At 35.8% G+C, this 27870-nt stretch overlaps 1 protein-coding gene across 2 annotated transcripts in view; it reads left to right on the top strand.

Annotated features, from left to right (window-relative positions):
* LOC125676005 (tyrosine-protein phosphatase 10D-like) overlaps positions 1 to 27706 on the top strand; it is a 99367-nt gene extending 71661 nt beyond the window's left edge. Inside the window, exons 23-30 of one of the 2 annotated variants that reach the window (XM_048913877.2) lie at positions 7200 to 7284; positions 7381 to 7548; positions 7704 to 7838; positions 7926 to 8048; positions 10054 to 10202; positions 17765 to 17900; positions 18193 to 18295; positions 22355 to 27706. In XM_048913877.2, the coding sequence (XP_048769834.1) occupies positions 7200 to 7284; positions 7381 to 7548; positions 7704 to 7838; positions 7926 to 8048; positions 10054 to 10202; positions 17765 to 17900; positions 18193 to 18295; positions 22355 to 22389 (934 nt within the window). In that variant the 3' untranslated portion in view covers positions 22390 to 27706. Of the gene's footprint in view, positions 1 to 7199; positions 7285 to 7380; positions 7549 to 7703; positions 7839 to 7925; positions 8049 to 10053; positions 10203 to 10597; positions 11137 to 17764; positions 17901 to 18192; positions 18296 to 22354 lie in introns of those variants that run through there. The other variant, XM_048913878.2, reaches the window with a different exon arrangement.
* Positions 27707 to 27870: the final 164 nt, after the last annotated feature.

Here is a 27870-nt window from a genome sequence, read left to right as displayed (position 1 = left end):
ATACCGATTGTTAGACCGTTCTTGGCACACTTATTTTGACCATGGATAACTCCGTTTACCTGATCAAGATATAGGGCTCACAGCGGGTGTGACCAGTCGACAAGGAATGCTTATTCCTCCTAGACACCTGATCCACTTCTGGTGTGTCCAGGGGTCTGTGTTTGCCCAACTATTAAGTAGACCAGGTACAAAGTACAGAGGTAAATCAGCAATGACTATTTGTTGTCACAATTTGTGATTGGTTTTGCAGGAATTTAAATTCGGGGTGGAAATATGGGGTTTGTTGTCGTAAATCGAGGAGTAATTTGACAAAATCAGGTTTTCTAGGGTGTTTTGCTTTCCTGATTAGGAAAGTAGGAATGGCTTAATTTTGACAATGCTTAAAATCGGAAGAATCCTGCCTACCATATTTTGCCAAATGTGCACTTTTTTTCAAGAATTGTTTGGTGTTAGAAAGGGGTGTGTATTATATACATGTACCACAATAGGTTTTTGACCATTTATAGCTCACCTGAGCTGAAAGCTCAAGTGAGCTTTTCTGATTACCCGTATTCCACCGTCCATCCGTCTGTCCGTCCGTCTGTAAACTTTTCACATTTTCAACTTCTTCTCAACAACCACTGGGCCAATTTCAACCAAAGTTGGCACAAAACATCCTTAGGTAAAGGGAATTCTAAATTGTTAAAATAAAGGGCCAGGCCACCTTCCAAGGGGAGATAATCAAGAAAAGGTAAAAATAGGGTAGGTTCATTAAAAAATCTTCTTCTCAAGAACCACTGGGCCAGAAAAGATAAAATTTATAGATAAACTTTATTAGGTAGTGCAGATTCTAAATTGTTAAAATCATGGCCCCCAGTGGTTGGATGGGGCCACAATAGGGGGTCAAAGTTTTACATACAAATATATAGGAAAAATCTTTAAAAATCTTCTTCCCAGAACCACTGAGCCAGAAAAGCTGAGATTTATATGAAAACTTTCTGATATAGTGCAGATTCAGGTTTGTTAAAATCATGGCCCCCTGGGGTAGGATGGGGCCACAATAGGGGATCAAAGTTTTACATACAAATATATAGGGAAAATCTTTAAAAATCTTCTTCTCAAGAACCACTGAGCCAGAAAAGCTGAGATTTATATGAAAGCTTCCTTATATAATGCAGATTCTAAATTGTTAAAATCATGGCCCCCTGGGGTAGGATGGGGCCACAATAGGGGATCAAAGTTTTACATACAAATACAAAGGAAAAATCTTTAAAAATCTTCTTCTCAAGAACCACTGAGCCAGAAAAGCTGAGATTTATATTAAAGCTTCCTGATATAGTACAGATTCAGGTTTGTTAAAATCCTGGCCCCCGGGGGTTGGATGGGGCCACAATAGAGGATCAAAGTTTTACATACAAATATATAGGGAAAATCTTTAAAAATCTTCTTCCCAAGAACCACTGAGCCAGAAAAGCTGAGATTTATATGAAAGCTTCCTGATATAGTACAGATTCTAAATTTGTAAAATCATGGCCCGCAGGGATCGAATGGGGCCACAATAGGGGGTCAAAGTATTTTTGGGTTTTTTGGGGGGAGGGGGGTGTTTTGATGTAGTGCAGATTCAAAATTGTTAAGATCATGGCCCCCGGGGGTCGGATGGGGCCACAATAGGAGGTCAAAGTTTTACATACAAATATATAGGGAAAATCTTTAAAAATCTTCTTCTCAGAACCACTAAGCCAGAAAAGCTGAGATTTATATGAAAGCTTTCTGATATAGTGCAGATTCAGGTTTGTTAAAATCATGGCCCTCTGGGGTAGGATGGGGCCACAATAGGGGTCAAAGTTTTACATACAAATATAAAGGGAAAATCTTTAAAAATCTTCTTCTCAAGAACCATTGGGCCAAAGAAGTTCACATTTACATGAAAGCTTTCTGACATAGTGTAGAGTCAAGTTTGCAAAAACCATGGCCTCCAGGGGTAGGTTTGGGGCCATAATAGGGACTACGGTTTTACATGCAAATAGATATGGAAAATCTTCTGATATGGACCAAGGTGACTCAGATGAGTGATGTGGCCCATGGGCCTCTTGTTTTCAAATGGAACTCGACGGTTAAGTACATGTAATGATACACTCAGAGACATGCGTATTAGACACCACTACATATTATATTTGGCAAAATAGTAAAGTTTGCATGTATGTAAATGCACTGTTGCATCCAGTATTTTAGCTCACCTGAGCTTTCCAAGTGAACTGTTCTAATGAAAAGTTTGTGTGTCTTCTGTCTGTCTCTTATCTAGTATCTGTGAATTTTCCCCATTTTCGACTTCTTCTCCAGATTGATTTTCTAGCTGTGCTAATTTAAATCAAACAAATAAGCACCGCAGAGTTTCCTTTTGTGAAGGGGATTCAGATTTGTTGAAATGAAGGGTCATGTCTTTCCTCATAGGACAGTTAGATTAAGAGATAGTGTGGGATGTTCGAAAATCTTCTCACGAACCCAGAGTCAGAAAAGCCAAATCTTGCATGAAACATGCCTTAGATAGTGAAGATTAACGCTTTTTCAAACCTTTACACCTGATCCAGTGTGGAACCACATGAAGAGTATAAAGTTTTGAAATAATTCTTTTGAAAAAAATCTTTGGAAGGGTACAGTTGTCAAATTGATATGCAAACATCCTCATGCATTTTAAATGCAAGTTCGTACATATCATAACCCCTAAATCAAAGGCAGGGCCATAGCAGTTTTAAAAAGGTAGATTGATTTTTTTCCTTTGTTACCTCTAGTCTTAGAATAAAAACATAAAAAATACTATACCCTGGGGTGACCTTTCCCATGGAATAGATCTTATTTCCTTTAATATAGCAAAATTACTTACTTTTTATACGTCCATCATTATACGGGATGTATTATGATATGGCGCTGTTCATCCATCTGGCTGGCTGTGGTAATGTTTTCCAGACTTTTTTCCGTAACTGATGCATGTACAGCTTTGCATGGTCACAACTTCTCCCTCAAAAAGCGTAAGAGTGAGATTGCTTTTCAACTGGATTGGTGCACCATGACCTACTTTAGGGCTAAACGTAGGTTGAACAGTTTTTCAGACTTTTTTTCGTTACAATATACAGTTATTGACTGCATCCGAGGACAACAGCTGATTTGTTTCACCTGAGAAGGGATCTTTTGCTCAAAGCCGTAATCAACAGATCCGTTTGAGGGTCAAACAAAACAGCTGTTGTCCGAAGACACAGTCTATGACTGTTTTGATATACACCTTCAATTTTAGTTTGTTTGTTGACTTTAAACATTTACCAATTCAGAGTGATTGCGAAAATTTATCAACTTATCCAAAAGTTTAAAAGAAAATACATTACCCAATATCCTAATAAATAAACAATAATTATATTTTTCGTGTTGCTGTCCTGTACGTGTCGCATCTAATTATGTCTCCCCTCTTCTAGGGGGAGACATATTATTTTTGTACTTTCTGTCTGTCACAAAATCTTGTGAATGCTTCTCCTCCTATATGGCTTATCAGATAGACTTGAAACTCTGTGCAATGCTTCATTGCCATTTGTAGATGTGCATATTGATGGGACAGGAGGATCCAATTATTTTCCTAAAAGTTATAGTGGATCTAAGAGGGGTGGAGGATGTAAATAGCTTGTGAACACTTCTAGTCCTATATGGCATATCCGATTGACTTGAAATTTTGTACAATTGCTTCAATGCCATTTGCTGATGTGCATTTCATAGGGACGGGAGGATCCAATTGTTGTCCTTAAAGTTATAGTGGATTTGAAGGTTGGAGAGTAAAATAGTTTGTGAACACTTCTATGTTTCTTATCGGAGTTGCTTTCTCCTCCACACCATGCAGTACATTAAGGGGAGGAAGGTTCATTTGGAGCACTTCCAATTTAGGGAGCTGGGGGAGACATTTGTTTTTCATAAAAACAATATCTAGTTAATTCCGTATTTTATCATTTGTCAAATCAGTGAGTTTCGCCATTGTGTAAACAAAGCAGCAGACCGAAAAATCACATGACTTGCGTAGCCAAAAGAAATGGAGCAGACTATTGCCTCGTCAATAGTTCGTAAACTGTTGACCGGTCAATAGACCACGGGTGTGAGAGTTGATTTAACAGTTAAAATGTTGATTTCAAATTGTATTAGTTTTATATAGGAAAAAATGAAGGTGTATAACAAATACAGATATTGCCCTGAAATTTAGTCACACGCTTCCTCTCAGAGGAATACAAGTTCAGTTTGCATTTCAGTTGGATTTGTCCGTCTGTTGGTGACTTAGTCTAGGACTAAAAGTAGGTCAAACAGTTTTCTGGACTTTTTTGCATTACGGATACAGATATTGCCCTGAAATTTAGTCAAGTTTCCTCTTGGAGGAATACAAGTTCAGTTTGCATTTCAGCTGAATTGGTTTGCCCGTGTGTCAGTCCAAGGTCATGTTTTCCGGACTTTTTTCCATAAATGATGCATGTACATCGTTGAAATTTGGTGAAAATTTCTTCTTCAAGAAACATAAGAGTGAGTTTGCATTTCAGCTGAATTGGTGTGCCATGGACTTACTTTAGGACTAACAGTAGGTCAAAAAGTTTCCTGGTCTTTTTTTCGTCATGGATACAGATATTGCAACCTCACTCTCAGAGAAATACCTAATCAGATCACATGTCAGATTAGATTGGTGCACCATGACCTACTTTAAGGCTTTTCTATTTAAAATATCTTTAATGTCAATTCAGAATGCATAAAGTGCTTACAGGTTGAATTTCACTGTCTGATGAACATATGTTGTACCGTTTGACAGACCTATGTTGTACAGTTTGACAAGGGTATGATGTACCGTTTGATGAGCGTATGTTGTACCGTTTGAGGGGCATATGTTGTACTGTTTGACGAGAGTATATTGTACCGTTTGAAGGGAGTATGTTGTACCATTTGATGGGCGTATGATGTACCGTTTGATGGGCATGTTGTATCCTTTGACGGGCGTATATTGTACCGTTTGCAGTACTTTTGTTTGTCATTATTGTAGCAGCAAACCAATACTGATGATAAAACTCCAGTCTTATTGAAACATTAAAATAGGGAGTGACTGCTGGCATTTAGAAATAAGGTCCTGTGTTATGGCAGGCTTTAGCACATATGAAGAACCCTAACTACTACAGCCATGAATGTCGTGCATAAATCTCACTGACAGCTGGTAACACCTCAATGTGAGTGAAACATTCTCAAAAGGCTATAAAAGAACAAACAAGACAAACAAAAAACCTCTTTAAGTCTTTTGATTTGCTCCATGAAAGCCCTAAAATGTAGAAGCTTATAAATTGCAGGAGTTTGCACACACCTCCCCCCTCCTGACTCATGGCCATGAGTATTTCTTATAAGTTATTGACTAAATATTGGGGAATATGCTAGCCAGAAGTTGTTGCACAGTAATGCAGAATGAGTTTGTGAGGTCCAATTCCGTGTAATAACTAGAATTATGCTGATTTCCGGATATTCAATCAATAATCTTTTGTATTACAGCTTTTTCCAATTCTAGAAATGTTCTATTGTTTACATTTTTGGTAGCTGCAGACAAATTGTTTCTGTACATTTCCCACGTCATTTGTAAACAGATGTAAACAAGTGCAACATTTACAGTGTGGGCTTTCATGCTTCAGTGATCTAAAAATATTGTTATAAAAGTAGTCCCCAGACATTTACAGTGAGGGCTTTTGGCTCAGTGATATAAATATATTGTCATAAAAGTAGTCCCCAGACATTTACAGTGAGGGCTTTTGGCTCAGTGATATAAATATATTGTCATAAAAGTATAGTCCTCAGACATTTACACAATCGGATCATGCACTTGTCGTTTTCTGCAACCGGTTAGAAGACTCGGACGTGGATTGGCGCAAGAATTGCATCAAATCGATGCATTTCTTCACCAGAAGCGCACCCATGGATGAAGTTAAAAGACCAGAACTGAATCCCTGTATAATGTGTTATTTAGATTTTCACCACAAATTCAGTTTTGTTATCATTCACATCTTATTTATTATAATACATAAACATATAAGTGAAAATTAATAGTGGTACAATACCTTAGATATGTGTAATATCTTAGATGCATTTGAAAGCTCGCGTTTCATATTGTAACGTACCACTGTGATGTCATAGTTACATTTGTGTACACATGGCAACATCCTCTGATGGCGTTGATCCATATACGAGGTTCATTTGCGGTAACGGAAATAGCCGAGTAGTTACGATTGACACTTACAGTGTGGGCTTTCATGGCTCAGTGATATATATTACTATAAAAGTAGTCCCCAGACAGTGTAAGCACGTGCTAACTGGTACTCTCTATAGAATCTATTGGAAAAAATATCAAGATATACTGCACCCATACTCCTGTGAAATTTATGAGTAATCAAATCTGTTCAACTATTTGAAACCATTAACTATGGCAGTAAGTGGGCTTCTGTCACTTCAATCTAGAGCCTTAAGATTTGCTGTGTAAAAACAATGACACTCTGGAGCTAGTGGAGCCCCCAGCAGCGCAACTGGCACGGGCCTAAAGTGATCCTGTAATGGTGATTATATCATGTTCACGGTGACGAATCCTGTGACTTTGGCATGACCTATTACCCGAAAAAATAACAACTAAAGTCAACACAAGGGAAAATTCAAACAAATAAGTACCGGGTAACACTTTTATCAATAAGGAATTGTCACTTAACTTATATCAACAATTTAAGGATTTTCTCAGGAACAAAACTATACTAAAACAGTAGTTCTATGTGTGACAAAAGCAGAGAACATTGACATAGTTTTTTTAGGTAAAAGGTCGGCAAGTTTTTGAAAACAAAAAACTGTGTCAATGTTTTTAATGATAATACATATATTTTCATCAGTATATGCACTTTTGTGGGTGTTGAAGTTTTAAGAAGACATTTTATACTGTTGCTGAGTATTACAATTTAGCTTAGATATTCAGAACAGGAATTCTTTTCTAGATTTTTAGCCCTTGAGACTATAGTAATACTTTTAACTAGTACTCAGGTGACTGATAAGGCCTGTGGGCCTCTTGTCTAAATCTTACATAACTCGTAATAGGCCACTTAATGTATAATGTAAACTAAGAAGGAATGAGAGTCAATTACTGCTCAGGTGAGAGATAAGGCCAATGAGCTCCTTTTTATGTTTTCTTTCAGTCATGAGTTCAGAGTGGCAGACTTTAAGGAGTACATTAAGATTTTGTCAGCAGATTCCGACTTTAAATATGCTGAGCAGTTTGAGGTTTGTGTAATCAAATATTTTACTGGGATTAAGAATTGTCAAGCACCTACCTGTATAACATTGTCTTAATGAGTAAGCATGTGTTAAATTTTACAGGATTTGAAAGAAGTTGGAAGAGATCAATCTTGTTCAGCTGCAGAACTTCCAGTGAATCGTGGGAAAAATCGTTTTACAAATATTTTACCATATGATCATTCTCGTGTCAAACTCCTGCCAACAGATGATGAAGAGGGATCTGATTACATTAACGCAAATTATATGCCTGTAAGGAGATGCTAAAATCATTATGTCTGAATGTGGATGAAAAAGGAAAAAGTGCAGAATACAATATATGTGAAAAGATGATATTGTTGTTGCATATGTGCCCTGCCTTTGAAAAGATAAACAGTGTATCACTTGATCATGTTCTTTTATTTAAGGGTTTCACTTCCAAGAGGGAGTATATCGTGACCCAAGGCCCACTGCCCTCCACCAGAGATGACTTCTGGAGAATGATCTGGGAACAAAATGTCCGCAATATTGTAATGTTGACTCGTTGTACAGAAAAAGGCAGGGTAAGGAAGTGTTTGTTATTACATCAAACACTTTTCTAGAAAATGTTTTGAAATAAATGACCACTAATTATGACTTGTGTTTTGTAGGAGAAATGTGACCACTACTGGCCCATGAACTCGGATGCCATGTTTTATGGAGATTTACAAGTAGCTGTTTTGACAGAGACAAGGTTCCCCTCCTGGTCCATCACAGAAATGAGGATAGCTTATGTAAGCTCAACAATTACCCATCCATTCTTATTAGGATAGCTTATGTAAGCTCAACAATTACCCATCCATTCTAATTAGGATAGCTTATGTAAGCTCAACAATTACCCATCCATTCTTATTAGGATAGCTTATGGAAGCTCAACAATTACCCATCCATTCTTATTAGGATAGCTTATGTAAGCTCAACAATTACCCATCCATTCTTATTAGGATAGCTTATGGAAGCTCAACAATTGCCCATCCATTCTTATTAGGATAGTTTATGTAAGCTCAACAATTGCCCATCCATTCTTATTAGGATAGCTTATGTAAGCTCTGCAATTGCCCATCCATTCTTATTAGGATAGCTTATGTAAGCTCAGCAATTGTCCATCCATTCTTGATAAGATCGTTTATGTAAGCTCAACAATTGCCCATCCATTCTTGATAAGATCGTTTATGCAAGCTCAACAATTGCCCATCCATTCTTGATAAGATCGTTTATGTAAGCTCAACAATTGCCCATCCATTCTTGATAAGATCGTTTATGTAAGCTCAACAATTGCCCATCCATTCTTGATAAAATCGTTTATGTAAGCTCAACAATTACCCATCCATTCTTAGGGCTATTCCAGCAAAAAACGTATGAGGGGAAGATATTTTTTTGGATGGGTGGGAGTGATTTGGGAAAATGTATTTGTATGGGTAGTGGTGAGTTGGGAAAATGTATTTGTATGGGTGATTGTCTTCTAGGTTAAAAAAAAATATGGGGGCTAGTGAATTATGATAAAAATGAAGACATTACAGAATCTGTATTATGTTGTGAAATTTCTTTTCTTATAAAAGAAGAGGAAGAAGAAATGTGAAGCCATCCTACATTATGTACGAAAAAGTATTGATAAACGGGCAGATAACTCTATTCAAAGTAAATGTTTCAGTTTGTTTAGAAATGACAACAATAATAAATGAAAACGAAATGTTTTCTGTTGGAGTGACAGGATTAGAGGTAACACCATCTCCAGATATGATCTATCAAGGGATATGTTTAGTGAATGCGGAAGGGAATGAGAAAATTACGTACGAATTAACAAAGAAGTTGCAGCCATAAGCCCACCGAAACATGTTTCCACATTTTTTTAGCCAATGGCTTAGGCAATTATTGTCAGGTCTTTCAAAGTAACAATAATACCCGCATTCATGTAAAAATTAATTTAAAAATGCCCGAATTTTCTCAGAACGTTGTGATGTGCCACACATGTCTGAAACACCAACATATACAACCTGTTGTTTTAATTTTTAACACATAGGCCTATGTCAAGGGCAAGGTTCGAACCTACAACACTGCTAGAAGACCAAATGCTAAACATTAGGCCACTAATTTTGGTATGAGCGAACCTTCTCTGTTAACTATTAAAATCAACATGCTTAGGATGATATTACAACTTGAGTTTGGCTAAAGAATGGATCACAAATTACAATATCAACATTTGAATATTTATTCACATTAATGTAGTCAAAATTCATTTAAATTTGGGTAATTTGTTCATATAAATCATCACAAATTCTGGCTTATCTAAAATATAGTTACATGCACATAGGATTAAGACCAATATGAACTTGTTGAAACTGAACTCTACCTTTAAAGGAAAATCTTAATATACAAGTGATTTCAGTATTGAGTTCTTAATTCTATTTGTATGGGTGGTGGTAGCAGAGGAAAATTTAATTGTATGGGTGGCTGTCTTAAAAATAAAGTGCCCCCCATTTTTTTTGCTGAAATAGCCCTTAATAAGATAGCTTATGTAAGCTCAACAATTGCCCATCCTTTCTTATTAAGATAGCTTTTGTAAGCTCAACAATTGCCCATCCATTCTTATTAGGATAGCTTATGTATAAAGCTCAACAATTGCCCATCCATTCTTAATCAGATTGCATACATCAATACTTGATAAGATAGCTATGTGCATTAAAATGTGTTTTTACAGAACTAGACTTTCATCTGAGTGTGGTAATTTTCTTTGCATAGGGTAACGTGACAAGGCCCATCAGGCACTTTCATTTCACAGCATGGCCAGACTTTGGGGTACCAGAGAGGCCTCAGACCCTGATTAAGTTTGTACGCAGTGTTAGAGATCATTTGATTCGGGAGTGTGGCCCAATTCTTGTTCACTGCAGGTAAGTAATACCTCAGTAGAATATCTGTAAAAAGTATCTGAATTGGATATGTAAATACACTTAGTAGCTCAATATATTTCTGTTTGTCTACCTTTGCACAACACAATTCAATTCAGTAGAGTAGTTTTGATTGTATATTTTTTGGTTAAAAGTTCACACCAATTCTTAGAACATGCAAACCTTTACAGTTATCTATTATGATATCATGATAGAGCATTTATTGTTCATATTCTTTTGTAAAAATAACCTCTCTGTAAATTTGAAAACTGACATGAATTCTTAAAGACCCAACTTTAAGTTAACGCCCCCAAATTTTACCTGTGTCATGATCAATGATAAGCCGCTGGTCAATCAAACTTTTAACAATAGAGTTTAGGTTGATTGACGTTTTGCAGAGACCATGGTCTACAGCTACCTGAGAAAGATGTTTTGGTAACAATCATGGCTAATGATGACCAGCAGTCTTCAGATCTCAGAGGAAAGCCCCAGTATACCTGAGTTTTGATAGCATTGACTGGCACCTAGAATATTTTAATTTCTAACGTCCCCTATACAATGCAATTTATCATCGTATTTTCTCTCTCCATCTTTATACATGTATTATAGATTAAACAATCAGAAATCAAACAATAATAATAAAAAAAAACAAAAAAAAAAAACATAAAGTTATTGGAATATTTTCTATTAATGATTTATTGTGGCTTTATATTTATAAAAACATGAACAATTCTTTATTGGCGCAGCACATCAACATGTATAATGGTTATATTGCCCATGCGTAAAACTGTTACAGTAGTTTAAAAAATGCTTCTGTTTGAGATACCACATGGATTATAAATTACACAATCAGAAATCAAACAACAGTAAAACAGCATAAATAAGTTATTGAGATATTTCTATTTATAATGGCTTTATATTTAGAGAGAGAGAGAGAGTTACTGAGATATTTCTATTTATAATTTATGACGGCTTTATATTTATAGAGAGAGAGAGAGAGTTACTGAGATATTTCTATTTATAATTTATCACGGCTTTATATTTATAGAGAGAGAGAGAGAGAGAGAGTTATTGAGTTATTTCTATTTATAATTTATCATGGTTTTATATTTATAAAGATAAAGAGAGAGAGAGAGTTATTGAGCTATTTATAATTTATCAGGTTTTATGTTTATAAAGAGAGAGAGAGAGAAATGTGTAAAACTGTAGCAATAATATAGATGAAATAATATGGCATGGCAATAGTGTTGCATACGTATGACAATAATTACTCATTTAGTCAATGATTGAGAGTAAGGGAGAGAGAGAGAAAGGGGGGGGGGGTAGACTAGCTATGTGTCAGCTTCTGTTTGGGATACCATCCTTACACAAACACTACGTCCACAGAAACCCTAAAGAGAGAGAGAGAGAGGAAGGGGTGTAGACTTGGTGTCAGCTTCTGTTTGGGATGCCATCGTTACACAAACACTACGTCCACAGAAACCCTGAAGAGAGAGAGGAGGGGGGGGGGGGGGGGGGAGACTTCGTGTCAGTTTCTGTTTGGGATACCACCATTACACAAACACTACAGCCACAGAAACCCTACAGACGGCCCATATTGAGGGGTATCTTGATCATTCTTCATTTGGTTGTACATGTACACAGATCTACTTGGATTTATTCATTCTCTCGAAACATGGATATTTTACCTACTACACCCACAACACCGCGAACTCCCAGGACACCAGGAAGTGCCTGGAAACGCTGGGTAATATTATATTTAGGAAATTATTTATATACGATATATAACAATTTAATTAGAAGTTTTAAAAAGCAAAGGTTTAGAAATGGGCTAAACCTGTCATTTGCAATACATAAATATGACACCCGAGTGATTTTCAAGTGTGCCTTGACCAGTGCATATTTCCGATATGAATGTATAGGGAATGCAAAACACATCAAATATTTTAAAATTGCAAAAAACATGACTGGCGTTATGAGGTAATTATGTCACAACTACATCAAATTTGTGGCAACATATAGAAAGATTAATATCTTGTCTGTATTTGTTTAAATCCTGGGTGAATTGCTTATATAAATCAACACATGGCAGTTCCAACATAGAATTTATGTATGCCCATGCATGAAGAAAGTCAAATGGATTTTCAATACGCAAGATCGTAAATACCACGTTAGCGGAACTCTCTTGTAAAGAAGTCCGGAAAAGCGTGTCGATCTTGGGCATTTTTTGTTTATTCAAAACAATGGCATCGGAAGACGATTTAACCTCCATGTGCTTTCCACAATTAAAAGCATTTTTATATGAAAGGTGTGTAAAAACGTCTGGATACAGGAAAAATGAACTTCTGAATTTAGCTCGCGAAGCTATATATTTTAACGCAAGCTCTTCTCAGCTTTGGGAATTTCCTGGCTGACAGCAGTGGGGAAAAAATCCACCACATTTCCATTAAAATCTATCAGTTATGGATATTTCTGCGTATTATGTTTCTTTCTTGAATCATTACTACAGTCTACTGCAATGCAATGATAGTACACCATTGTTAAAATCGGGTGAATCGATCACGATAAAAGTTGCAGAACTGGTATTATTTACCAACATGCCCAAATTCTCGCATACTCTGGGTCTCGCGAGACTTTGAAAGGGGGAAGTAAAATTTAAAACCAAGACGGAAAAAGTAGTCGCGATCTTGCGTATTCGATAAGTACATGTACGGTCAAACCTGTATTAAGAGACCCAATGGAGAATGGAAAAAGGTCACATATGGCAGGTGGTCTCTTATTACAGTTTGCTTATTTTCTGCTAGTAAAGGCATTTCAAATTATATACAGAAATAAAAGTACAATGGAGAAAATAACTGTAAGTGTAGATTCCAAAGAACAAAAGAGTAAGTGATGCCGAAAAATAGCCAGTTTCTGTATTCATTTTTAGCTCACCTGAGTTGAAGCTCAAGTGAGCTTTTCTGATCGCCTGTTGTCAATCGTCTGTCCATCTGACAGTGTAAATTTTTCACATTTTAATCTTCATCTACAGAACCACTGGGCCAATTTCAACCAAACCTGGCCAAAGCATCCTTGGGTGAAGGACTTTCAAGTTTATTCAAATGAAGGGCCATGCCTCATTCAAAGGGGAGATAATCACAAAAATGCAAAAAATAGGGTGGAGTCATTTAAAAATCTTCTCCAGAACCATTTGGCCAGAAGAGCTGAAATTCAAATGAAAGATTCCTAACATAGTGCCGATTCAAGTTTGTTTAAACCATGACCCCCTGGGGTTAGGATGGGGCAACAATAAGGGATCAAAGTTTTACATGCAAATACATAGGTAAAATCTTTGAAAATCTTCTTCTCAAGAACCACTGGGCCAGGAAAGTACACATTTTCATGAAAGCTTTCTGACATAGTGCAGATTCAAGGTTGTTAAAATCATGGCCATTGAGGGTAGGATGGGGCCACAATAGGATATCAAATTTTTACATACAAATATATAGGTAAAATATTTTAAAGTCTTCTTCTCAAGAACCACTGATCCAAAGGAGATGAAATTTATATGAAAGCTTCCTGACATTGTGCAGATTCAAATTTGTTAAAACTGGGCAAGAAAAGTCAAAATTTACATGAAAACTTCCTGACATAATGCACATTCAAGTTTGTAAAAATCATGACCCCAGGAGTATAGGTTGGGGCCACAATAGGGATTAAAGATTTACATGCGAATATATAGGGGAAATCTTTAAATGTGGGTCAAGATGACTCAGGTGAGCAATGTGGTTCATGAGCCTCTTGTTGTCGTTATCATTTGAAGGACTTTTTAAGTGGACTGATATAGTATAAAAATTAAGTGCATACATGTATTTAGGGAAAGCAGAAAAGGATGTACGAAAAATGGTGAATTTCACAACCCCATGGTTTTGACTTTAGTATGTGTCCAAATTAGTGATATATTGTTTAATGATAATACATACATTTATTATATACCCATCAATGTATCGTTCTTTGATACTGTGGATTTCACAGAGTGTGATCCGGTTTTCCGGATCCCCACACTGTGATTTTCTGATTCCGTATCAGTATCCTCTGAAACTGATAACGTCACAATGACGTCATAAATCAACGCAATGTTTTTTTGCTTAAAATATTGTCCGTGTCACAAACAAAACTGCATACACAAAACATAATTTCACTGTATGTCTGTATTTTTGATAATTTGGATTACATTTAGTATCATATAAATGTGAATTTAAAATGCATAGGGGGATATAATAAATTTATCATTACTACAGTAACTTGATCCAAAGAGTTGGATCACATCTCATTGACAGGCGCGGATCATCAGATCAAACTCGACGCAAAGCGTCTCGTGTGATCTGATGATCCGCGCCTGTCAACTCGACGTGATCCAACTCTTCGGATCAAGTTACTGTAATAATGTAATAATATATATGTATATTCTATTATGTAAAGCCCTTCATTAGTATATACACTTAGAAGGGCATGAAGAACACATCTTGTTTTATACTGTTACTGAATATTAGAATTTAGCTTAGATAATCAGTACAGGAATTTTTTTTTTTTTTTTTTTAAAGATTTTTAGCCCTTGGGACGCTTGTTAGTCGTTACCTTTGAAAAGTTTTTGTATGATAATAGTTTTGCTCAAGGTTGTTTATTGCTAGGAACTTGCTGCTCAGTTGAGCAATATGGCCCATAGACCTCTTGTTTAGCTCACCTGATCTGAAAGCTCTTGTGAGCTTTTCTGATCATATGTTGTCCGTTGTCTGTAAACTTTACATTTTCGACTTCTCCAGAACCACTGTGCCTATTTTAACCAAACTTGGCAGAAAGCATCCTTGGGTGAAGGGCTTTCAAGTTTGTTTAAATGAAGGGCCATGCCCCCTTTAAAGGGGAGATAATCACAAAAATAGGGTGGGGTCATTTAAAAATCTTATAAAAACTGGGCGCCACCAGATAACTGAAAAATTGTTTAGTGTGGCGGAAAACAGCTAAACAATCAATCATCAATCAATCTCCTCAAGAACCACTGGGTTGGAAGAGCTGAAATTTACATGAAAGATTTTCGACATAGTGTAGATTCAAGTTCGTTAAAATCATGACTTCCGGGGGGGGGGGGGGGGGGGGGGGGGTACGATGGGGCTACAATTATAAGGGATCAAAGTTTTGCATACAAATATACAGAGAAAATCTTTAACAATCTTCTTCTTTAGAACCATTGGGCCAAAGAAGTTTACATTTACATGAAAGCTTCCTGTCATAGTACAGATTCAAGTTTGTAAAAATAATAGCCGCTGGAGTTAGGTTGGGGCCACAATAGGGATCAAAGTTTTACATGCAAATATATAGGGAAAATCTTCTTCTCAAGAACCACTGGGCCAGAAGAGCTGAGATTTACATGAAAGCTTCCTGACATAGTGCAGATTCAAGTTTGTTCAAATCATGGCCACCGGAGGTATGTTGGGGCCACAATAGGGGATCAAAGTTTTACATGGGAATAAAATTGAAAATCTTTAAAAATCTTCTTCTCAAGAACCACTGGGCCAGAAGAGCTGAGATTTACAAGAAGGCTTCCTGACATAGTGCAGATTCAAGTTTGTTCAAATCATGGTCCCTGTGGGTAGGTCGGGACCACAATAGGGGATCAAGGTTTTAAATGGGAATAAATATAGAAAATCTTTAAAAATCTTCTTCTCAAGAATCACAGGGCCAGAAGAGCTGAGATTTACATGAAAGCTTCCTGACATATTGTGCAGATTAAGTTTGTTAAAATCATGACCCCCTGGGGGTAGGTTGGGCCACAGGGGATCACAGTTTTACATCCAAATATATAGGGAAAATCTTTAAAAATCTTCTTCTCAAGAACCATTGGGTCAGGAAAGTAGAAATTTACATGAAAGCTTCCTGACATTGTGCAGATTCAAGATCAATTTTTTACATACTAATATATAAAGAAAATCTTTAGATATATGGGCCAATTGGCTCAGGTGAGCAATGTGTTTGTGAAATTACAATCTGAATACGCTACAGTAAAATGATTCCTGATTGGTCCTTGATTCTTTGTCAAGCTATTGTTATTGGTCGAATATTTATTGAATTATTCATGAGGCTGGGGTCAATAAAGTGGCCTCAAAAGCAATGCTGTCAGATCCTTCTCCAGTGTAACGGTTAGAGAAGATCTTATTATACCCCCCGAACGAAGTTCTGGGGGGTATATAGGAATCACTCTGTCTGTCCGTCTGTCTGCAGATTCGTGTCCAGGCTATAACTTCTTTGTTCTTTGACTTAGGCATACCATATTTGGCACACAGGTAGATCACCATGAGACGATGTATTGAGTACCTTCATGACCTCTATATGACCTTGACCCTTGACCTCAAGGTCAAAATTAAAGGTTTTTTACAATGGATTCGTGTCCGGGCCATAACTTCTTTGTTCTTTGACATAGGCATACCATATTTGACACATGAGTGTATTACCATGAGACGATGTGTCATGTATCTTCATGACCTCTATATGACCTTGACCTCAAGGTCAAAATTAAAGGTTTTTACAATGGATTCGTGTCAGGGCCATGACTTCTTTGTTCTTTGACATAGGCATATCATATTTGACACATGAGTGTATCACCATGAGACAATGTGTCGAGTACCTTCATTTCCTCTATATGACCTTGAACTTTGACCTCAAGGTCAAAATTGATTATAGGGTTTTGACATAGTCATACCATAAGACATGGGTGTATCACCATGAGACTATGTGTCGTGTACACTCATGACCTTTTTATGACCTTGACCTTTGATCTCAAGGTCAAAATTATAGGTTTATGCCATGGATTTGTCTTCGGACTATATCTTCCATTTTCTTCTACAAAGGCATACCATATTTTTACACTCAGGAAAGAGGTAATTTATACCTATTAACAACACCCTTTGGGAGATTGGGGTAAGCGGGGGGTATTCTTAGTGAGCATTGCTCACAGTACATCTTGTTTTATCTAGATTGTGTTTTCTGTTAACCATTCCATATTTGGTTTGTATTTGTGATGTCATAGATGATAATTACATCATTTATCTTGTTATGGAGTTTAGCAGGTATCAAAATAGTCTTTATTCATACAATTCATGAAATGAAGACATGAAAATTCTGTAAATTTAGCAGCTATATACTGCTATTACTGTACCTTAGTCGTATCGTGTTAATGTTACCTATGTTATATTATGTAGTATTTCATCAGTATAGACATTTTGGGGGCATTTAAGTTTTATATCACATCTTGTTTTATACTGTTGCTGAATATTAGATGATATTCAGAACAGGAATTTTTTTTCTACATTTCATAACCTTTGGGACTAGTGATACTTTAAACTCAGGTGACCAATAAGGCCTGTGGACCTCTTGTTTTTTATATTTTTAATGACATTAAGACCAGAGTTTGGAAATAGTGGTTTATAGTTTTGCAATAGTATGGCCAAGGTGACTCAAGGAAACACTTTTGCACAAGGACCATCTTTTCCATAACTACATGATTATTATAAATATATTGTCCTGGTTTACAGTGCTGGTGTTGGGAGATCTGGAACCTTGATTGTGTTAGATCGCATACTACAAGAGATCAAAGAACGCGACACGGTTGACATATTTTCCATTGTCCATGATCTGAGGAAAGAACGTGTCTGGATGGTACAAACAGAGGTATGTCAGAGGTCATTGTAACAAAGTATATTTTCCCACGTTTCATTAGCAATAGCGGGAAAATGTTGTATTGATGGCACTGTACATTGAGGGATCCGTTATTAGCCAATAGATTGCGAGTTTTTCAAAATGTCACGAGATACCGTAGATGAAATTTTTATGTATAATAAAATATCTAGAGCCGTGACGGTCAGGCAATGTATGTTAGCGTTTGTGTTATAATGGTAGTAAAGTTGATACGGCCTATGAGCCTCTTGTTTAAATTTCTCTACATATGTTCATTCTTTTACAGCAACAGTATATATGTATTCATCAGTGCCTGTTATGTGTCATAGAAGGAAGAGAAGATGAGAATGTGTATCAAAATATGGGAATAGCTAATGCAGCCTTTGATGGTACGTAGAAATCTTGGCAATGCTACGTGACCTTTAGATTTCAATGAAACGAAATGCCTAACCATTCTAAAGAAGTATATTATATAAAGAATTATTAATTTGACTCCTTAAAATCATCATGAAAATTCAAGTGAAATCTTTCATATTTCAAAAATTTCAATTTTTTTATGTGACAAAAGCACCATAATATTTACTACCAATTCCATGCTATCTCTTTTGAATTGCGTAGAGAATTGTACATTTTACCACCTGCCATTGTTTGTTGTTTTTGTTTTGTTTTTACAAAAAAGGACCTTCAAATGCTTAATTGTTACATGTGTATTTACAAGGTGACTGAAAATTAAAGGTTAATATTTCTATCAAGGAGGTATCTTTTAAACATACATGTACCTATGTAGTAACAATATAAATCTTGTTCACAAAGTCACTATGCATTTGTGGAATTCAAAGGAAAATGGTACAAAAGTGCACTTTTCATAAATATTTCGAAATCACTAAAGAAGTCAACATTTGTGATGTCATATTTTAGGATTACCAGAATTTTTTGAAAAAGTGCTTCAATCAGAACAATAGGCATATATTGTTGGTCAAACAAAACTAAAGTGAACCTTGCTTCAAAAAATTAAAAGTAATTTTGAGGGAACAAATTAAAGACTAAAAAAATAAGCGCCGCCTTCAAATTTATACCTGGCCTATGAACCCTTGTCAATCAGGTGAAATTAAACTGCAGATTGGATGCTAGAAATTGATTGACTAGTTACTAGTCCTTGTGGATATCTATCTTATCTGGCAATCGAAGTGTCCATGCAAATCTTTTGATGCTCACCATGGAAACCAGCTCATTAAAAAAAACGAGGTTTGACAGGAAAAGTTTGACCTTTTCATAGATATAAATAAGAAAATATTAAAGATATATAGTAGGTTATGCTTGGGGATAATTATGGATTGTTGGAATATAATTTACACGGACATCGATTTTATACTAGACAGAAAGTACCGACTCTCGTTGGAAACGGCGTGTAATTATACATACCCAAGTAATTAATGTTAACATGAAGAAAAATTAATTATGAGTAAATAGGTCATTGAAATCTATTTCACACTCAGTTGAAAATTTTTAAGCGTAATTTTCCCTCGATAGCGATGTGGCCAAAGCAACAAAAGCACATGTAACTGTCAACTTATTGGAAGATAATTTAGCCGCTATAAGGGCTCTCTCTTGCGTATAATGATTGGAATTGGGATCCGGAGGAAGAACAAATTCTTCGTTTTGACCTGTTGGAAAATCAGAATGTCCCGTTTTTTGTAGGCCATGTGTTATGGACGAGTCACACAGACAACTTTGGTGGCCAGAGAATTTTAGTGTGCCGTTCAGAAAAACTATTAGTAATTCAAACAAAAGAAAGCTTTAGAAGCAGTTTTGGAATATGTTGAGTCCTCATGGGGCATGGGACGATGGTCGGTATATAGCCAGAAAATCCGCAGCAGTACATAGGAATTCCCGTAGGAAAATTTATGTTTGGAAGTCACACAGCATCGGATACCCATGGCTGATATAGTCTTGTACTCATCATGATGAGAAGAAAACAAGATCAGCCTTGGGTGTCCGACGATGGCAGTCAAATGGATACAAGAAAACTTAAGCAGTAACTATGATTGTAATAAAGAATATTCTGCTTAAGTTTTTCAATGGCTAACGTCCTCATTTATACAAAATAAATCTATCGAGCTTTAATATGTTTGATTCATTAGATTTAATTATCAACATTTCGATTAACCTGCACAAGAAAAATGACTACCCTGAATTTATCAATCTTACGAAAACATAATGCAGGTAACACAGTTAACATCCTGTGTATATGAGACGGTATATACAAGCTAGCAGGGTTCCCTCGGGGCTTCACACCTGCCTAAAATTAGCTCCACCCAGCTCTACCTAAGGAAAACCAACCAGTTGAAAACCTCTGCCTTTCAGCCTTTGAAAGATTTATTTAGCTGCACATAATTATGTCTCCCCCTCTCTTTCAGGGGGAGACATATTGTTTTTGTACTTTCTCTCCATCCATCTGTCTGTCACAAAATCTTGTGAATGTTTCTCCTATATAGCTTATCGGATAGACTTGAAACTTTGTATAATGCTTCATTGCCATTTGTAGATGTGCATAGTGTCGGGACAGGAGGATCCAATTATTTTCCTAAAAGTTATAGTGGATCTAAGAGGGGTGGAGGATGTAACACTTCTGTGAACACTTTTGTTATATGGCTTATTGGATAGATTTGAAACTGTACAATACTTCATTGCCATTTGTAGATGTGCATATTGTTGGGACAGGAGGATCCTGTTTCGGTGTTTCCTGTCTGTCTGTTCGTTGGTCACATCCTACAACTTTGTAGCTGTGTGAGATTTAAGTTTCCATGTTTAGCTCACTTGAGTAAGCTTTTCTGATCGAAATTTGTCTGTTGTATGTCGTCGTTGTTGTCATCGTCATAAATTTTCACATACATATGTATTCATCTTCTTCTCCAGAACTACTAGGCCAATTTTAACCAAACTTGGCACAAAGCATCCTTGAGTGAAGGAGAGTCAAGTTTGTTCAAATGAAGGGTCATGCCCCCTTCAAAGGGGAAATAATCAAGAAAAAGCAAAAATAGGGTGGGGTCATTTTAAAATTTTCTTTTCAATAACCACTGGGGCAGAAAAGTTAAAATTTACATGGAAGTTTCCTGACAGAGTAGATTCAAGTTTCTTTAAATCATGGCCCCAGGGGGTAGGATGGGACCATAATAAGGAATTGAGGTGTTACATGCAGATATACATTTAGGATAAATTTTTAAGAAATCTTTCTCGAGAATAACAGGGTTGTGATTACTCACAGTACTTTGCAAGCATCCCTAGGTAGTGCAGATTCAAGTTTGTTCAAATTGTGGTCCCTTGAAGTAGGATAGGATCACAATAAGGAATCAAAAGTTTTTCATGGGAAAATATACATGTAGGAAAAAAACTTCAAAAATCCTCCTCCTAGTAAAAACAGTGCCATGGATACTCATATTATTAAATATGTAAGCATCCCCAGGTAGTGCAGATTGAAGTTTGTTTATATCATGACCAAAGGGGGTAGGATGGGGTCACAATAGGGGATCAAAATTTTTTCTGAGAATATATTGGGAAACATCCTTAAAAATCCTTTTCTCAAGAACAGCAGTCATGATTAGTCATATTAATATGCAAGCATAGTGCAAATTCCTTGTGACAAGGTCTTTTTTGGGGGGGTACCAACATTTGTTTTACCTTGTGACCTTGACCTTTGAGTTTGCTACTTTTAAGAAAACCTAACCTAGGCAATATAAGATAGGGTTTTCATAATTACATGTATTAGATTCATTATGGCAGGAAATTTGATTTGATGTTTTCATAATTTTAAGATTCCTTATGGCAAGAAATTTAATTTGATGCCATGCTGTTTGACCCTGTGACCTTCACCATAAGTTTGACCCAAATTGTAAAACTTTAACAGAAACTTTAACCTTGCTCATAATTTTTGAATGGTGAGGAATATATCTTTCATATTTTAAACTGTGACCCTATGGGGCTAGGTTGGGGCCATAATATAGGGTCAAAAATTTTCATGGGAGTAAACTTTTAAAAATCACAGTAGCTGAGCAACAGCAGGGCCAAGGTGACTCAGGTGAGTGATGTGGCCCATGTGCTTGTTTTTTATTGTTTGTAGGATTTTTAATAGTGAAAGTCCAATGTAGAAATAATTTTAGAATAAGTTTTGGAATTCACATCAATGTCCATGCGCCTTTCCCAGATCCCATAGCAAAATGACTTATTAATTAATGCATATGGTCTCTAGGGGTATGGTTTGCACATTTCTATGGGCGTGGCTTGATCTAGCAGGGTTCAGTGAATGGTTTGTACAGAATGGTGAACAGTTTTTACATGACACTGAATGATTTGCACAAAATGAAATGGAATGATTTAGAGTAACACACTACAGGGTCTGTACATAAGCCATAGTGGAGTATTTTAATATAAACCTGTTTTTTCTGTTTCAGCTGATGATGAAGGAATCAATGTGGAGATCCCATGAAGAACTCTGTCACTAACTGTGGTTTCATTCAGCGGAGGGTTCCCACTGTCCCCATGACCATGGTGAAAAACTAATGGATTCTTATTTTAAGACTTCAATCTGTTTTGTTAAAGCTAATCATTAATCAGTTTTGTTTCTTTGATATTGGAAACTAGCTTTTAAATTTTTATTACAATTAGCTATGCAGATTACAACGAAATTAAATCACAAGTCAGATTGTATTAAAAGACAATTATATGATTTATACATGTTGGTTTATAAAGCATAATGCCACTACATTCCAAACTGCCAGTAAATTTATGTATTATCAGAGTTTTTTGATAATCATTATAGATATTTTTAATGTATATTGATATGTTTATTTGAGGTAGTGGTAGTTCATGAACATGGTTGTGTTTTTGATCATATCAAAATGATTGGTGCTGTCAGTATGTGTACATATCCACCCCTTATCCTTGTAGAATTTTATTTTTACAATATTTATTATATTTACTGTTTTCCATGTTGTTTTATTATGGGCTATTAAATATTGACGTGTTTGCATTGGGTTTAAAACATTGTTAGATCTGAAGTCAAACATTGCAGTGGACCAAGAAAATACATGTGTAGATATTATTTCTTGAAAAATGTGTATAATTTTGACAAATTTAATATTATTGCAGCATCTTACCTGCTTCGCCTTGTTTTGTGACTCATCAAATTTAGAGAAATTTAGAGACCTCTAAGGTGACAAATTGTTTGAGGAATCACCTGCAAATTTTAGAGGTTTTTTTTTTTTTTCATTTCCAACAAAATGTCAAGACTGAGGTATTCCCAAATCATAGTAGTTGTGTCTCTTTAGCTCGTCTATTGTATAGGAGAGTGACAGCCATATTTTAGCCTAAGGGCTGTTCCATTATAACAAATGGGGTACCAGGGGGGAAAGCAATTTTTAGCTCACCAGAGCTGAAAGCTCAAGTGAGCTTTTCTGATCGCCTGTTGTACATTGTCCGTCCGTCTGTCTGTAAACTTTTCACATTTTCGACTTCTTCTCCAGAACCACTGGACCAATTTCAACCAAACTTAGCAAAAAGCATCCTTAGGTGAAGGGCTTTCAAGTTTGTTCAAATGAAGGGCCATGTCCTGTATAAAGGGGAGATAATCACAAAAATAGGGTGGAGTCATTTCAAAATCTTCTCAAGAAGAGCTGACATTTACATGAAAGCTTCCTGACATAGTGGAGATTCAAGTTTGTTAAAATCATGACCCACGGGGATAGGATGGGACCACAATAGGGGTTCAAAGTTTTACATACAAATAGATTAAGAAAATCTTTAAAAATCTTCTTCTCAGGAACCACCGGACTAGGAAAGTAGAAATTTACATAAAAGTTTCCTCACATAGTGCAGATTCAAGTTTGTTAAAATCATGGCCCCTAGGGGTAGGATGGGGCCACAATAGGGGATCATAGTTTTATGTACAAATGTATAGAGAAAATCTTAAAATTTCATATTTACATAAAAGCTTCCTGACATAATGCAGATTCAGGTTTGTTCAAATCATGGCCCTCAGGGGTAGGATGAGGCCACAATAGGGGATCAAAGTTTTTCATGGAAATATATAGGGAAAATCTTTAAAGATTTTCTTCTCAAGAACCACTGGGCCACAAGAGCTGAAATTTACTTGAAAGCTTCCTGGCATAATGCAGATTCAGGTTTATTCAAATCATGGCCCCCAGGATTAGGATGTGGCCAAAATAAGGGATCAAAGTTTTACATGCAAATATGTGCAAAATCTTTAAATATGGGCCAAGGTGATTCAGGTGAGTTATGTGGCCCATGGACCTTTCGTTTAAGAAATCAATGGATGGTTCACACTAGTGGAATATTGATTCTATGGAGGGTAAGCCTTGCACGAAAATTGCTTCTATAGGTGGTTATTTTACCAATCTATATACCAGGGTAATGTGTGCGAAAATAATCAGAAGAACACACGATTGACAAAGGCAATCTTGGTGTTTTGTAAATTATGCTTGAAAAGGAATTGCATGTATTGAATACTGAAATAAAGTTGATATCAAGATGAAAAAGTAATTTGTACTGTATGATGGAAAAAAAATTAAGGAATATTTTAAATTCTACTTTTCAAATAAATCAATTTGCTTCAAGCTTCTATGGATGGATAGGAGTGTACCAAAATCCCTTTTATGGGTGGTCATCCTAGTTTTCATGTGCCTTCCCCCCCCCCCCCCCCCCCCATATATGTTTTACTGGAACAGCCCTTGGCATTGATTGAAAGTACCAGTGAAATCCGCAATATACTCCTCCTTGATGTCATATCAAAGAGATTTCACACAAGTGGTTACGACAGCCATGATGGAATTAATGTTATACAAGATAGAAAAACCTGTACAAGTTTAAAATTCATTTGAAGGGAGACTGGCTCTGGTATTTTAGATGCCAGTTGAAATGTTTAAGAAATTTTTACAGTTTACGAGATAATCATTGAAGTGTTGTTGTGTACAGTAGATTGGGTGGTGTAAATTAGGATTTTGAAGCATTTATTTTTGAGTTCGAACAGGTATGCAGTAATAATTCACTTAATTTTCTCTGGGATATTATGCCATGAATTTACTTCATCTAAATGTAGATAAAATGTGTGTGCATGTGTTTTAGCAGATCTTTACAAATTCTTGAGGTTTCTGTGATCCAGTTTGGGCATTATAAAAGTATTTGTCAATACATATGTACAGGTTATATGAGATTATATACTGTATTTATTTGTATGTAATATATATTATTTTCATGGGAATGTTTCTACCAGTAGATATTTTTTATATAAAGTAACTATGATTTTTGAAGGTTGTAACAATTCGAAGTATAAATCTCTTTATTTTTTGTGCAAACAATAATGATTAATGATTGGCAGGTCCAATTATTTCATTTATACTCCTCACATTTAACATGTCATTCTTGCTAGCCACAGGTATTGTGTCTATTATTACAAAATGTTGGCAATACAGCTGTTTACTATACTGATGATATCTGACACGGCTGTTTACGAGATACTGATGATATCTAATACAACTGTTTACAAGATACTGATGATATCTGACACAGCTGTTTATGAGATACTGATGATATCTGACACAGCTGTTTACGAGATACTGATGATATCTAATACAGCTGTTTACTATACTGATGATATCTAAAACAGCTGTTTACAATACTGATGATATCTAATACAGCTGTTTACGAGATACTGATATCTAATACAGCTGTTTACTATACTGATGATATCTAAAACAGCTGTTTACGATACTGATGATATCTAATACAGCTGTTTACTATACTGATGATATCTAATACAGCTGTTTACAATACTGATGATATCTAAAACAGCTGTTTATGAGATACTGATGATATCTAATACAGCTGTTTACGAGATACTGATGATATCTGACACAGCTGTTTATGAGATACTGATGATATCTAATACAGCTGTTTACGAGATACTGATGATATCTGACACAGCTGTTTACGAGATACTGATGATATCTAATACAGCTGTTTACGATACTGATGATATCTAATACAGCTGTTTACTATACTGATGATATCTAATACAGCTGTTTATGAGATACTGATGATATCTAATACAGCTGTTTACTATACTGATGATATCTAAAACAGCTGTTTACTATACTGATGATATTTAAAGAAGGAACCTTGATTGGTCTACCTCAAGGCCTTCTATAATAATACATACAACATATAATATACAATAATTATATAAAAACAATACAAATGTACACTTGTCAAGCAAGCTGTACTGTATCAGAATTTTTTTGTGTCTGTCATTTTACAGTGCAAGCATCAGACTATTCTTTTAATTTTCACTTCTGCACTTGTCTCCAGTTTTTCACTAATCAGATACTCTGTTGATCAAATCATTAAAAACAATCCTATTGCATTTTCAGGATGCTATCACTACCGAGTTCTGAAAAATAGGTTTTCATTGAAATGTTTAGTTTCTAGTATTGAATTTTAGTATGACGTTCGATTGTATTTCCTTGCAAGACAAATTGGATAATGATACAACATGGGAAGGAGGGGGTACAATAGCTTCACAAATGTGATTATTGATTAGATATTGTTTAATGTCCCTCTCGTGAATTTTTCACTCATATGGAGATGTCACCATTGCTGGTGAAGGGCTGCAAAATTTAGGCCTATGCTCGGCGCTTAGGGCCTTTGAGCAGGGAGGGATCTTTATCGTGCCACACCTGCTGCGACACGGGACCTCGGATTTTGCAGTCTCATATGAAGGACCGCCCCATTTAGTCGCCTCTTACAACAAGCAAGGGGGTCCTGGATCCCCACAGGAAGGCCTGAAATTGTTAATAAAATGGTCATATGCAGATAAGGTTTTGGAGATGTTAGTAATTCTGGTTGGAGATTTTACTGTTAGTTCAAATTCTTCGATCACAGATACCATGTATTGTGGGAGTTCTTTCAGATCGATTTTAAAATCCCAGCAGATGGAGGTAAGGTTTTATCTCTCCAGCCAGATTCACTGCCCAGCAGGTGTGGTTATAGATAGTGCAATAAAAAAAGGATGTAGAATTTGGAAGCCCAATTGTTTCAATGTTTACTAACTTATTATAAAATCTAATCTGCATGATTTATAATTTAGGAAATTAGAGATGTAAACATTACAATATATCTTCAGGTGTACTTGATTCTTTGAATATGTATTTCAATATCTTGAAATGCATAATGGTCAGCGATCATTCATACATGAACATGTAAAGTACTTTTTAGCTTTTTAGCTTAAATTAAAAATATTTAAACCTTGGCTATATCTTTTGAACCAAAGGGAATAGGGTAAGTAGAGTCGCACTAACCACCGAGCTATGTTATTTTCTGACAACTTCTGTTTTATATTGAATTATTAGTAAAATTTACAATCATTATTATTTTTATAAAGAAATTCAATGTATTTTGGTGTATTTAGTATATGTATAAATCAAGGTTGAACATTTTCTTGTGTCTGCATTCCATGTTTAACGACTCGTCAGCCACAGTGTGTTTTTATACGGTCTACTTTTTGTGAGATGTTAATGTTTTTCTGTGAATCATCACATTGGTTGTATTAGTATAGTTTTCAAAATCCTATTAGTATTGTAAGCAGGAATCAGACTTGTGTGAATAATGATTGAATTTTTTTTTTAATCTAGTCAATTCTGACCTCGAGACCAGATGTTCATTTCAGTTAATAAATATAACACAAGTAACAATAAATATAACACAAGTAACAATAAATATAACACAAGTAACATTGAGTTGTGGTTGTGTGAGTAGATGAAGAGCTTTACACAATAAGAATTTTAATTTACAGTTGCTGTCCATTGGCTTAATCAATGCCTACTAAAGAAAGTATTGCACTAGCAACAGCTATATCTGGAAAATAATTGGCATAGATATATAGGATCTCCCGTGG

This window comes from Ostrea edulis, chromosome 3 (genome assembly GCF_947568905.1).
Source record: "Ostrea edulis chromosome 3, xbOstEdul1.1, whole genome shotgun sequence".
NCBI classification, from domain to species: domain Eukaryota; kingdom Metazoa; phylum Mollusca; class Bivalvia; order Ostreida; family Ostreidae; genus Ostrea; species Ostrea edulis.
Note: the sequence above shows the minus strand (reverse complement) of the source record. Positions and strands in the feature narration are given on the sequence as shown.